This window comes from Leopardus geoffroyi, chromosome A2, assembly GCF_018350155.1.
Source record: "Leopardus geoffroyi isolate Oge1 chromosome A2, O.geoffroyi_Oge1_pat1.0, whole genome shotgun sequence".
Lineage (NCBI taxonomy): Eukaryota > Metazoa > Chordata > Mammalia > Carnivora > Felidae > Leopardus > Leopardus geoffroyi.
This window is the reverse complement of record NC_059331.1, coordinates 8447152-8459926: the sequence shown is the minus strand read 5'-3', so window position 1 is coordinate 8459926 and position 12775 is coordinate 8447152. Positions and strand designations below refer to the sequence as shown.

The 12775-nt window shown below is 58.5% G+C and overlaps 1 protein-coding gene across 2 annotated transcripts in view; it reads right to left on the bottom strand.

Moving 5' to 3' along the window:
• Window positions 1–8264: 8264 nt before the first annotated feature.
• Window positions 8265–12775, bottom strand: part of LDLR (low density lipoprotein receptor) — a 32196-nt gene continuing 27685 nt past the window's right edge. For both annotated transcript variants that reach the window (XM_045491956.1, XM_045491955.1), the window contains exons 16-18: window positions 11829–11906; window positions 10623–10780; window positions 8265–10000 (exon numbers count right to left, since the gene is read on the bottom strand). In XM_045491956.1, coding sequence (XP_045347912.1) covers window positions 9965–10000; window positions 10623–10780; window positions 11829–11906 — 272 coding nt within the window. In that variant the 3' untranslated portion in view covers window positions 8265–9964. The remainder of the gene's footprint in view (window positions 10001–10622; window positions 10781–11828; window positions 11907–12775) is intronic.

Below are 12775 nucleotides of genomic sequence, written 5' to 3'. Positions count from 1 at the left end.
GACGGGTTTTTGACCAGATTTCTTTCGGCCCCTGAGCGGCCTCAGTGGCTGGACTGGCCCTGGCCGGGTAACCCTAGAGAACTGACTGGACCTCAGGCTGCTGCTTCACATCTGAGACGACACTGTGCGAATGGCGCTGCGGTATACGAGGACAGGTCCCAGGGCTCTGTCGTCTGGGATTCGCTCAGGGCCCATCCTCGAGTGCCACCGTGCGCCCGGAACTGTGCCGGGTGCCCGAGACACAGGCGAAGGGGACAAGGATCCCTTCGGCCGAGGAAGGAGTCAAGTCGGAGCGGATGCCACCCTTGAGCTAGAGAGGGTCAGAAGTGCTAGGGGACCCTGGCTGGGGAGGGGACAGAGACAGGGGCGACTTTTGTGCCAGGACCAGAAAGGACAAGGAGTCGATGAGGAAGAGATTCGGGGAGGGGGGTGGGTTGTGTATCGGAGCCCACGGGCCGCCTCCCTGATCCTGGGCCCCCCTCCCCCCCTAAGGGAGCCCTTGTAGCTTCCTGAGCAAAGCATTTCTCAGCCTCCCTTGCAGCTAAGTGCCGGCCAATGAAATAGAAGTGGAAATGTGTGAGACTTCTAGAAGGATCCCTAAAAGGCAAGGGAATATACCCTTTCTTTCCCCTCCCCTCTCTTTTCTGGAATTGGAAGTGCTGACTGGAGCCCTGGCAGTCCCTGACACATGTGAGGAGGGATACAGTCCTCTAGGGGTGATGGGAGCCTGGTCCCCTGACGACGGTGGAACTGGGTATCAGCACCGGAGTCTACGTGGGGGTGGGGGGGGGGACTAAATTATCTCGTGTGTGCCATTGTTACTTTTTTTTTATCACAGACAGCTAAAGGAAATCCTAACTGATGCAGCGCACGACCCAGGCCAGTCTGCGTTCACCTAGGCCCCATCCTCTGATTTGGGGTACCGCTAAGAATGGGAAGCTCGTGGGGGCTCCTGGGTGGCTCAGTCGGTTGAGCATCCAACTCTTCGTTTCGGCTCAAGTCGTGCTCCCAGGGTCGCAGGATCGAGCCCTGCATCGGATTCTGCACTGAGCATGGAGCCTACTTGATTCTCTCCCTTTGCCCCTCTCCCCTGCGCTCGCTCACTCTCTCTGTGTCTCTCTCTCTCTCTCTCTCTCTCTCTCTCTCTCAAAACAAAATGTGAGGCCCCTGGGTGGCTCAGTCGGTTTAGCATCCGACTTCTGCTTGGGTCATGATCTCCAAGTTCATGCGTTCAAGCCCCCCGTTGGGCTCTGTGCTGACAGCTCAGAGCCTGGACCCTGCTTGGGATTCTGCATCTCCCTCTCTCTCTGCCCCTCCTCTGCTCGCACGTGCATGCACACTCTCTCTCTCTCAAAAATAAACGTTAAAAAAAAGCATTTACCAAAATTTATATATATATGTATATGTATACATATATATAATTTATTCTATAATATATATAAAGAAAATGGGAAGCTGAGGGCCAGCCTGGCTGCCTGGTAGACAAGGGGAAGTAGGTTTTCCTTGAACCTCGCAGGCTGCCTTCTCGGTACAGCCTTGTCAGTAGGCTTCCTGCACCTCCATATCACTGAATTGTTTCTAGGAAGTGCAATGGTACAGTAAGTGTTGTTTTCATCAGGGAGGATGCGTTCTAGGCAGAGGAAACAGTAAGCAGTAAGTTCTAGCAGTATCTGAGCCCATCATGGGCCCTAGAAAGAGTCCATTCAGGTCACCCTTGGAGGTTCTCGGGCAAGGATGCCTGCCTATTGGGCTGTAGGGAGAGGGACCAGTTCATTCGGTTCACAAAGATTCCCAGAACCTCAGAGGCCCTGCTTTCCTGCCAAGGGCTCGGCTTTACATGTTCAAGTAAATGTTCCTATAAGTCTTCCTGAGCGGTCTTCGTTTGCAAGATCGGTAGGGTCTTTTACGGTATGAAATGGGCACAGAGCCTCCTGTTTGTACCATCGGCCCCCAAAGGGCAGAAGACTTGAACTCAACCGGGGTTTTCCCACCTCGACCCTAGCGACCTCAGGTCTAGTCATTCTTTGTGGTGCCGGCTGCCCTGGACATTGCGGGACATCCAGCAGCTTTCCGGTCCCCACCCCCTGATTGCCAGGAGGACTCCCCCCTCCCCCCCCTGCCCCCTCCATCACAACAAACGTGGAGCACACACCAGGCAGCCCCCCAGCCCTGCGGCTTCAGCCAAGAACCGGCCAGGCGTCCACACTTCGTCGGCCGAGTAGCTGTTGTCACCTTGGTGGCCTTTCCTGCTGACGCAGCTGGCCTCGGCCTGCTCACCTGCGCCCGGGCGGGGGGGGGGGGGGGGAGGTGTTGCCAGGAGCACTGTCTGCCCCGGTGGGCCCCCGAGAGCATGCTAGAATAGACCCAGCCCAGCCGAGAGCCGGGGGGGCAGGCAATGAGGCTTGCAGCCTCGCGGTTAATCAAACAAACCTGCAGACCATCAAACCTTGGCCTGCCTGGGAGAGAAAGCAGGTGCAGCGGGGCGGGATGCTGTTACCGACCAGCCTATCGGTGCCCCTGGCCCAGGCCCTAAAGCCCTCCGTGGGCCTCCTCTCCCTCTCTGAGCAATCGCTCTTTGTTCTGGGAGGGGGCCAAGGAGGTGTTGGCCTGCTTGGAGCTCAGTTTCTCCAAGAGGAAGAAGGTCCCTTCAGGGAGGCCTCACGAACCCAGGCTCGGAGCGGCTGTGTACGTCTGTCTCCCCAGGCAGCCCCAGGGACTGGCCGAAGGAGTGAGCGAGTGGGTAAGGAACGTGGCCTGGCGGGCGGGTTCAGGGAGGTGCCTGAGCTCACAGGGGCCTGGAGAGGCCCGGGCCCTCCGCATGCCTGGGCTCTGACTCACTGCCCAGCGCTGGCAGGATGCCTGGGACAGCCAGCAGGACAGCCTCAGGCCCACAGCCTCCGGTCTGCACCCCTACCCCCGTCTCTGCCTGTTCTCCCTCCGAGAGCCGCCCGGGCAGCGGTGGTCCCCAGCTCTTGAGTCCTGGAGGCCGGTGGCAGGCATGTCGGGTGCTGGGCCCAACCCAGTTGAGTTGGAAGCGAGATTCGGGTCCCCAGGACCAGGGGAGCCAGGTCACTGGTCTTGCGCCTTTAGAGCTGAGGCTTGGGGCGCCTGGGTGGCTCGGTTGGTTGGGCGTCTGACTTCGGCTCGGGTCATGATCTCACGGTTTGTGGGTTCGAGCCCCGCATCGAGCTCTGTGCTGACAGCCCGGAGCCTGCTTCGGATTCCATATCTCCCTCTCTCTCTGCCCCTCCCCTGTTTGCACTCTGTCTCTCGCTGTCTTTCAAAAATGAATAAACCTAAAAAAAATTAAAAAAAAAAAATAGAGCTGAGGCTTGACCCCCTTCCCCCTCCTGCACCCAACCTCCCCCAGGGCCAGCATGGGCCCCGCACCAGCACAAACCAGTAAGGAATATTTATCTTACAGATGGTGACACAGGCATGGCACGGTCCAGTCACTTGCCCAAAGTCACCCGTGGAGACTGAGCCCCCCACAGTGGGGCTGTCGGGTCCATGGGAGAGCATCTTGGCTTTTCAGATGAGAAACAGCCTCTGGGGTGGTTGCCCCTTATTCAAGGTTGAAAGAGGCCAAGCAAGGACTGGGACTCACGTCTGTGTTGGTGGAGCCGGGAGGCCGAAGTTCTAAGTCACTAGTGATAGGTGGCGGTGTGTCACATACCGGAATGCCCAGCTGACCTGGCTTGTAATTGGTTTCCGGGGAGAACAGCCAGGGAAATGCTGAGTGCGAGCTAAGGCGGTAAAGCCCTAAGGCTGGCTGCCCTCGAGGGTCCCCACCCGGCATCTTCTGAATCGGCTGGCCTTGGTCACCATGGGCGGGTCGGCCCACCCAGGGTCCCCCATGCCCCATCCTGCTGTGAGCTATGGTCAGACCTGTTCCTAGTTTATAGATCAACGGGGTGGGCGAGTGCAGTGCGTGTGCCCAGGGAACAGGTGTCCGAGGCTGTATTTGAACCTCAGTTGTTGGATGTGAAGCCGTGATCTGATCTTTCTGGACTGGCTGGGGACCATCTGGGAAGACTGGCTGCAGGGCGTCGTCATGGCAATCCTTGGGGTCTTGGGGACACTGTGTGTGGCCCTCATTGGGCCTGGGTGGTCCCAAGCTCCCGGCAGCCTGTCCAATTGACTCAGGAATGTGGACTGGGCGTCTGTGACCTGCCGGGCCCCCCATCAGGGAGCCACACTCCAGGGGAGGCCAATACTTACTGTGTCACGGAGGAGGAAACCGAGGCACAGAGAGGTCAAGTTATTTGTATATGTTTTCACAGCCAGTGAATGGTAGATCCAGGGTTTGAACTGGATCCAGAGTTTGTGTACTTAACTCCAACTTTCAGTTCGCCATACTGTTGCTCTTGGGGGAGGCTCTGTAGGAGGCCCTGGTGAGGCGGTGTCATTGGAGCCCAGACCTGAGCACCTCCCCCCCCCCCCCCAGGGGACAAAAGTGTGGAGACAGTGATCCGGGCAGAGGGAACAAGTGCAAAAAGAACTGGGAGAACTGGGAGGCCTGAACGTTGAGGCAGGGGCTCAGTCGATCGCATGGGGTCGGGAGAAGGGAGTGGTTGCTTGATCATGCAGGGCCTGCAGTCCACAGTAAGAGCTGGAGAGACTCTTCAGGTTCCAGGCAGGACCCCAGAGTTGGGGCTCAGGAAAAGGGAGCCTGACGACAGCCTCTTAACACAGGCCACCTTGCAGTAGCCCAGCGTCTCTAGGGGGCTAGTCTTGCTGTCGGCCCCAAGCTCCCCGCTCCATCCGGCGCCAGCGGCGTGGGAGCAGAGGCTGGGGGAAGCAGGGCAGCTGGGCCTTGGGAGGGCGGGGCTCGGGTGGGAGGGAGCCCCTCCACCCAGGGCAGGAAGCAGAGCTGAAACCTGAACTGCCTGGAGGGGAGGCTGGGTAGGAGCCAGGAGTCCCAGGGGCAGCCCCGCCTCCAACCCCTCCACCCCACTCGGCTGCCCTGCTGGGCAGGGGTGGATGATGTGACCAGGGCTCGCCACAGTCGGAGCCCTCGGCCTCTCCTTCAGCCCTACATCCGGGAATTCACTTCCTGGGGGAGGGAACGGGGCACTGACTCCCACGGTGGGGAAGGGGCGGGCGGGGGAGGCTGCAGGGGGAGGGCAGCCCTCCCCTCTCCCCTCTCCCCTCTCCCCCATGGACCTGGACTCAGCCCTGCAGGCTCCAGCCTGACTCACCACAGGCAGCTGTGGTTTGGGCTGCGGGGGGGGCGCAGAGGACACGGGTTGGGGTGTAAGCTTAGCTGAGCAGCTTCCTCCCACCCCCGACCCTGTCCTGGTCAGAGCTACTGAGCCCCCAGAGCCGGGAGGGCAGGACGGCCAGCCCCCTCTACCCTGTGCTGGGGTTGACCACCCCCAGCTGCAGAAGGCGTCTCGCCCCTGCAGACCCCGCACCCCGGTGGCACTGAGCCCGCAGACCAGGGAGCTGGCACCAGGGCAGTCTTACTTGGGGCCTTCCAACGGGGGACCCCGTTCTGAGCCCAGGGAATCCGTCCCCGCCCCCCCCCCCCCCCCCGCTCCTCGGAGCCAGTAGGGAGAGGCGAGCGTGGCATCTGGGTCCCCCCTCCCCGACCCCCGAGCTCGGTGACCTGAACCTCCCCTTTCCCATCTGTAAAATGGGCGCTTGATACTGTCCTCTCCTCAGAGGACCACACCAAGGAGCATGTCCCCAGGAAGGATATGCTCTTGTCGTGAAGCTTCCAGTCCCACGTGCCTGTGCCACATTCAGCGATGCGGTGGGAGCGCCCGGGAAGGATTTTAGTCACTGGTCCTGTTTCAACAGAAAACGGCTGGCCTGAGCCAGACACCAGAAACTTCCATCACCTCTGGCCGTTCTCACGTGTGCCCTTGGCCCGGGACCCCCACCCCCACCCCCCACCCCCACCTCCCGCTGCATCCTCGGGCCACCTCCACGCCCCTTCTGTTCGCCAAGCCATTTATGTTCATTTGTCCCGTTTGCCACGCGGCTGAGCATGAACTCAGTCAATCAACCAATTATCGACCGTCCGTGTGCGGCCCCGACGCTTCCTGTGCGGTCTGTTCAGTTTTCACCCCCAGAGGCATTTTGGAACCTTCCCAAGACAAAAGACGGAAGGAAGGAAGGAAGTGCCACCCTGTGGACACAGAAAAGATAACAGTCCCTGCCGCTCCCCGTGTCCTGCAGGCATGCGCAGAACCCCCTACACGGCCTGAGCCTGGGAGGTGGGGGGTTAGCATTGACCCCAGTTCCAACTGGGGAAACTGAGGCTCTAATGGGCCCAAGGTCACCCGTCTCCACCTAGGTGGCCCGACCCAGTGTGTTCTCCTTCCCAGCTCAACTGGGTCGCCTGCTCCCAGCCGGTTCCTGCCTGCCTTCCCTTTGCCCTGTGAGACAGGGAACCCCGATCCCGAGGCCCTGCTGAGTTCAGCCAGTGGGGGACGCTGGTGGGAGAGGGCGTCGGGAGGAGGGGAGACGCCGACTCCCTTTTTTCTGCCATAGACAGTGTCTCCTGGGACACTCCCACCAGCTTCCCTCCTGGGTTCCAGTAACACCAGCCCCACCTTACACTGTTGCTCATTTCTGGCTATCTCATTGTTCTCCTGTTTGGTCTTTATTTTTAAATTTTAGAGAGAGCTCAAGAGCGCTAGGGGGGTAGAGGGGCAGAGGGAGAGAGAGAGAGAAAGAATCTTAAGCAGGCTCCGTGCTCAGCATGGAGCCTGACATGGGGCTCGATCCCACCACCCTGGGATCATGACCTGAGCTGAAATCAAGAGTCAGAGGCTCAACTGACTGAGCTGCCCAGGCGCCCTCCCAATTTCGTCTTCAAAAAAAAAAAAAAAAAAAAAAGATCGTTTAGTATTATTTTAAATGGTGTCCCAATACATATAAACATCACGTTTGCCATCTTACCCGTTTAAGTGTCCAATTCAGGGGCATCAAGTATGTTACCATGGCTGGCATCCCCACCATGCGTCTCCAGAACTTTCAGCTCTTCTCAAGTTCTGTCCCCATGAGACACTAACTCCCCAGCCCCTGGCTCCCACCATCTACTTCCTGTCTCTACGGATGGGACTCCTCTAGGGACCTAGACTGGAACCCTAATCGCGCAAGGTGGCCTGTCATTACGGCTTGCCCCATTTGGTCTGTTATACTTGGTTCCCGGGATTAAGTTCCATCCGTTGACCTATTGTGCTCCTGACTGTACCCCAGCTGCTACGTCTAGACTGTGGTTTGACTTGCGATGTTCAAGGACAGGGGCCCTAATTGCCTCCGGGTCCAGACTCCGGTAAAGCCTGGGTGCACGAGAGAATGGGGGTGCGTGTACCTGGACGCCCACAGCTCTAGCCAGATGTCGCCACAGTGGAATTTGAGGGCAGATTCGCCGGAACTCACGATTATTTGGGTTTGTGTTATGAAATCTCTTGCTTTACATCTTTTAAAATTTTTTTAAATATTTATTTTTGAGAGAGAGCATGAGCGGGGGTTGGAGCAGAGAGAGAGGGAGACAGAGAATCTGAAGGAGGCTCCAGGCTCTGAGCTGTCAGCACGGGGCCCGACGCAGGGCTTGAACTCACAGACCGTGAGATCATGACCTGCGCTGAAGTCAGAGGCTTAAGGGATTGAGTCACCCGCACGCCCCCTCTTGGTTTGTATCTTAGCAACTAATTAGGTGGGTGTTTAGCCTTGGTCTCCTCCTGTAAGAAAACTTACACCAAACCACCCCCGGAGCCCACGGGTGTGAAGGGAAGCTTCCTTCCAAATCACTCGTGTTGATTGAGCGAAGTGCGAAGGTCTCAGCCCCGGACCCTCTTCCCCTCGTTTGTGCTTCTGGATTCAGCTCAAGTGTCACCTCCTGAGAGAATCCTTCCCCGGACTCCCCCCTAAAGGAATCTCCCTGCCAGTCACTTCTCTCTCCGTTACCTTAACATCCTTCCAAACTAATGTTGTCAGCCTCCATTTCCCCTTCTAAGCTGTCAGCTCCTTGAGGGCAGACTCTTCTCTTTTATTAGTCACTGCAGTGGATAAAATAAAAAGGCCCTCGCCTGTATCACAGCTGCCCAGTAGATGTAGTTCAGTGGGACGAGCGTGCAGACTTAGCAAAAAGTCCCAACTCGGGGAAGCGCCCCGGAGCCCGCAGCCTGTCCTGAGCTCTCGGGAATGTTCCCTTTCCAGAACCGCCTCCTGGGAAAGTCCCGCCCATGTCCAGATGGAGGAGCCCAGACAAGGAGGGGAAAAAGAGCATTCCAGGAGGAGCCAAGCGGTTCATTTAAGAAATTTAATCGATCACAGTAAGGCATTCAGGCTATAAAAACGTTCTATACAGTGGTTGTAAAAAGCGGTACCCATCCCCCAAAACAACCCAACACAGACCCATTTCTCCTGAAGGGCTTCGCGCGAAGCCCGCACGAATCATCTTTGTACAAAAGTTAAGAGGCGTCTCAGAGACAACTTCCCCCCAATGCAGAGCCCCCAGAGGGGTCACAGATGCAGCAACCAGGGTTTGCAAAAATAAATAGATCTCTGTTTCATATATAGAAGTGATAAATGTCTAACGAATATACAAAGTGCAAACGTAACAAAAAGCGCCCCCCCCGCCCCCGCATCTGTACAGCAGTTTATTTACATGCTTCCGAAGGAGAAAAGGCTTTCACAGTTTCCTGCAGAGTAGGACGCAGTGCTTAGTGGTCATGCAGTGAACGTGGACACTCCCTGGACGACTTTAGGCAGGAATCCACAACAGGCTCGCACTTCTTTCTTTGGTCGTGTGACATGTGTGATAGGATCAGAAAGTTTGGTTTCCGAAGTCCCATAAAAATGGCCAAGCCCAGGGGATGCCTTGCAGGGCTAAAGCAAACCGTCTTCTCGCGGGGAAATTAACGGCCCAGGGGCATCTGCACAGAAGCGGCCACGCTAGCCGGAGAGTCGTGATTGTGACTTTGATGTGCCGGGGAGGGGGGGGGGCAGGGGAGGGAGGCCCCAGACAGCAGGCTCATCCGCACGGACCCCTCCCACCCGGAACAGAAACCAGTGCAAAATAGTAAGAACGTCAACTTGACGCAGGATACAGCCCCGAACGAAAAAAAAAAGTGCAAGGGGACCTGGAAGGAGCTGGGGTCCAGACAGCCACACCCAGAGTGACGGGTGCTCTTAGAGGATGGCGGCCGCTGCCTTCGCGCCTCGGGTAACGGGGTAGCTCAGGCACTTAATAAATATTAAGGACGATAGGTGGCTCGGGCTCTCTCTGGGAGCTGTCGCGGTTTCGGGGAATGGAGGGGGGGGCCTCAGTGCCCCCCCCCACCCCGGGATGCTGCACTTGGCCAGAGCCACAGCGACGCCAGAGTCCTGGCGTCAAGGGAGGGCACGAACCTCGCTGGGGAAACCCTAGTTTGATCCACGTCTGGGGGGAGCAGAGCTAAAGCTAACTCTGGCCGTCCAGCAAGGCAGGGGTGAACGCACTTACTCCTGAGTTTGGGGGCTCGGGCTAGAGAGGCGGGGGTCCGGCAGCTACCCAGGACCCCGGGGGTAGTGCCTGCTCTAGCGGTTCAAACTCATGTGCCGCCTCTCCCCCTGTGCTCCTCGGTCAGTGCGTCGGGAGGGGGGGAGAAGTGAGCGGTCCCTGGAGGGGACAGAGATGTCCCCCCAGCTCTTTTGGCCTGCTCTTCTCCGCTATTCCTAGAGAAAGAAAGAAAGAAAAAAACCCAACCCCAACCCGTTGCGTGTGCGCCGTCGGAAGCCCGTTCTGCCTCCCAGAAGAATAAATATATAAAACAAAGCTCTGGCAGGCAGGCCAAGCGGCTGCCGGCGCTGAGGCTGTGGCCACCAACAGTGCTTTCGGTCACTACTTTCTTTGCAGGGACCAGGAGGAAGGGTGTGGCGTGGGTCAAGGGTCCTGGGAGAAAGTGTTCTTCCTGCCCGCGTCGGGCAGCAGGTTCCGGGGAAGCACAGGACTCGAGGCGGCGGCTCAGGCCACATCGTCCTCCAGGCTGACCATCTGTCTCTGTCAACAGAAAGATAAACGCCGGAAGCGATCAGTCCAACATTCGGTAAACATGGCAAGAGGCCACCTACGCCTCGCTCCCTCCCGGCCCCACCCTGCGGCCAGCCCGGCCCATCTCGGCCTGAACCAGCACACCGGGTTCCACCCTGGGCTCTGGGCTCCCGACCTGGGGCTCGGTCTTTCCTCCCACAGCCAGGGGAGGGCGCCTGTGAGCCCTGAGCCAGGTCAAGTCCCTCCTCTGCTCAGAACCCTCCGTGGCTCCTACCTTCTAAGAGCAAAGCCAGAATCCTCCCCATGGCCCACAAGACCCTGCTCCATCTGCCATGGTCCCTGTCACTCGGCTCCTCCCTCGACAGCCCCCAAGCCCCCGCTCCGGCCACCTCTGCATTCCTCAGGCACACCAGCCTGCTCGAGGGCTGTCCCTGCGCAGGGAGACCTGCCCCAGCCTCCTTATCTAAAATCGTACTCCCTCCCTCCCTCCCTCCCAGCCCCCACTGGCTTTCTTGTTTTTCCTCTCCCGATCCCCTGTCCCCCTGCCGGTCCCCCACCACGGGGGCATCCCGGAGGACCTCACAGCCTTGCAGGGAGGAAGGGGGCCTCCAGGGCGGCGCAGGGCACCCACCGAAGGGTAGGTGTAGCCGTCCTGGCTGCAGCAGATGTGGACCTCGTCCTCCGTGGTCTTCTGGTACACGGGGTTGTCAAAGTTGATGCTGTTGATGCTTTTCAGCCGCCAGTTCTTCCAGAGAAGGAAGGTCCCGAAGCCCAGGAGGATGAGCAGCACTGCAGGGCGAGGTGGCCCAGCCCAGTCAGCAGGTGGCCCCAGAGCCCTACGTCCCCAAGTGATGCCGCCTGCAGACTCCTGGCTTCGGACTTCTATAGGTTTTTTTTGTTCCAATTTCAAGCCATACTTGTCCACTGCGGGGTCGGGGGGGTGGGGTGGGGGTGGGGAACCTATCCATACACATGACCAGTCTCTAACTCGAAGCCCGCTGTGACTGGCTCGCCCCGGAAATACCCGACCGCAGTCGATTCTTCCAGGTGCTTCTGAGTCATGGGGCTCTTTCAAAAATGGGACTGTTCTCTATGGACACGGCCAAACTCATTCTCTTCTCCATCTGGGTGCTCTCTGCCTCGTTTATGAGGGGACCCCTGGGTGGTGCGCCCTGCCCCTCCCAGATCCAGGGGACAACCAAGGGCTCACCCAGCCCGGGTTTGTAAAAAAAAAAAACAAAAACAAAAACAAAACCTGGCCACTGCCCAGGGCGTGGGACAGCTTCAGGCTCTGCTGGGAGGACACAGGGTGGGGGCCTTGTTCGGGAGGCAAGGGTCCCACTGCCACCTGTCAACTCAGAGCCAGACGGCCTCTGGGCACTAAAGTGCAGGTCCTGTGAGTGGGCTGGGGGTGGGGAAGGGACACCTCGGAAGGATTTCCTTAGAAAAGGAAAATCAGGTGTGACGCTAACGGAGTTACGATGGACAGGGATGGGAGGGTGTAGAACCCCCCAAACTCCCCCTACAAGAGCACCGTTTGCCAGGAGGCACCCCTCCGGAGGCGGGAGGCCTTCCCTGCAGCCCCTTTCCCGCAGCTGACCCAGCGGCGGGGACAGCTGCGGCCCCACGGCCCAGAAGCGGCCTTACAGCAGGTGCTCGACCGGATTTGTTGAGTGAATGGAGCTACACAGGGGGCCGCAGTGATGAACAGGGCACGTGGGCGGGGGGGGGGGGGGGGCGCCCCCATTCTGGGCGTACAGGTGGACCGGACCGGCTGGCTGGGCAGGGCGGTCCTGCGGCGGGGAGCCGGGAAGTGGGGCGGGCCTGACGGGCTTACCGATGGGGAGGATGACGTACAGGGCCCCCACGCTCCTCGGTCTCTCCTCGTCTCCTCTGCTGGCAGCGTCGCCCAGGGCTGCTCGGGAGAGGGGAGAAAGAGAGGTTCAGATCCACAGCGAAAGCCACGGAAAACGCGGCAGGTGTGCGGCCGCCGACACCCGCGAGAAAAACGCCTGGTGCTGCTCGGCGTCCTTAAAAGCTCAAAGCGACTCGGAGGGACTCCCGGGTTGGGGAGGCACCACGCTGGGGCCTTATTCATTAGCAGACACGGTTATGGAGCGGATTTAAGAGGGCCCTTCAGCCAAGCGTTACGAGGCTCTGGGAAAGGGGCCAACAGTCTGGGAGGCAAAAGCCTGCAGGTACGTTCTCAACAGTTGGTGAGGTGGCTGGTGGAATTTTTCACCCTGGGTCTGCATTTGATGGAAATGAGACGTTCTGGGTGGGGCAGCGGCCACCACGTGACTCCATACCGTGCAGCAACCCCAGTGCCTGGCTTGGATCGCGCCGAAGCGCCCTAGTCCTGTCTCAACTGTCCCCAGTTAATAAATATCGGGGGAGACCTCGTTACGCAACCATGAATGTGCACCTGAGCCCTGTAAGGGCCCCGTGCAAATCAAAGTTTAAAGTCCTTCAAGCAGGCAAACAGGCTGGGAAGACTGAAAGACCACACCTGGGCCACATGTACATAGGTCACCAGTTAAAGTCAACCCCACCTGGGTGCATGGAATTTCTACTTTGACATCGGCTCAGATTTAAGAAAACTTTTAACAAAAATAACTTAAGGTGGAGTGCCCGGGTGGCTCAGTCGGTTAAGCATCCGACTCTTGATCTCGGCTCAGGTCATGGCCTCATGGTTCATGAGACTGAGCGCAGAGCCTACGTGGGATTCTCTCTCCTTCTCTCTTTGCACCTCCCCCTCCCTCAAAGTAAATAAATAGATAAACA